The sequence below is a fragment of the Antrostomus carolinensis genome, unplaced genomic scaffold (genome assembly GCF_000700745.2).
Source record: "Antrostomus carolinensis isolate BGI_N321 unplaced genomic scaffold, ASM70074v2 scaffold27848, whole genome shotgun sequence".
NCBI classification, from domain to species: domain Eukaryota; kingdom Metazoa; phylum Chordata; class Aves; order Caprimulgiformes; family Caprimulgidae; genus Antrostomus; species Antrostomus carolinensis.
The window spans coordinates 2,293-2,603 of NW_010335407.1; the positions used below are offsets into that span (position 1 = coordinate 2,293).

Below are 311 nucleotides of genomic sequence, written 5' to 3' on the forward strand. Positions count from 1 at the left end.
GCGGTACCTCCCGATGCGGATGTCGGGCCTTGACACCTTCATGCCATTCAGGGAGATGCTGCGAGGTGGGAGCCGAGGGGGATCAGTGTGCAGCACCAGGGTGGGACATTCCCTGGCCCCGAGACCTCCGAGGTCAGCCCCCAGCCCAAATAAACTCATCAATGCTTAAACAAGGCTGTGCCAAGCCAAGCTGAGCAAAGCCAGACCATGACCAGGCCAGTGCCATGACCCGGCCAGTGCCCCAGCCAAGGGTTCCTTGTGCCTCATGGCCGAGGGTGCCCAAAGCACCACTGCCACCCGGAGATGCCAGC

General features: G+C 62.4%; 1 protein-coding gene across 1 annotated transcript in view; it reads right to left on the bottom strand.

Moving 5' to 3' along the window:
• Window positions 1–7: 7 nt before the first annotated feature.
• Window positions 8–311, bottom strand: part of B4GALT2 (beta-1,4-galactosyltransferase 2) — a gene marked incomplete at its 3' end in the record, with an annotated part of 2,686 nt that continues 2,382 nt past the window's right edge. The window contains exon 5 of the mRNA XM_010174543.1: window positions 8–58. Coding sequence (XP_010172845.1) covers window positions 8–58 — 51 coding nt within the window. The remainder of the gene's footprint in view (window positions 59–311) is intronic.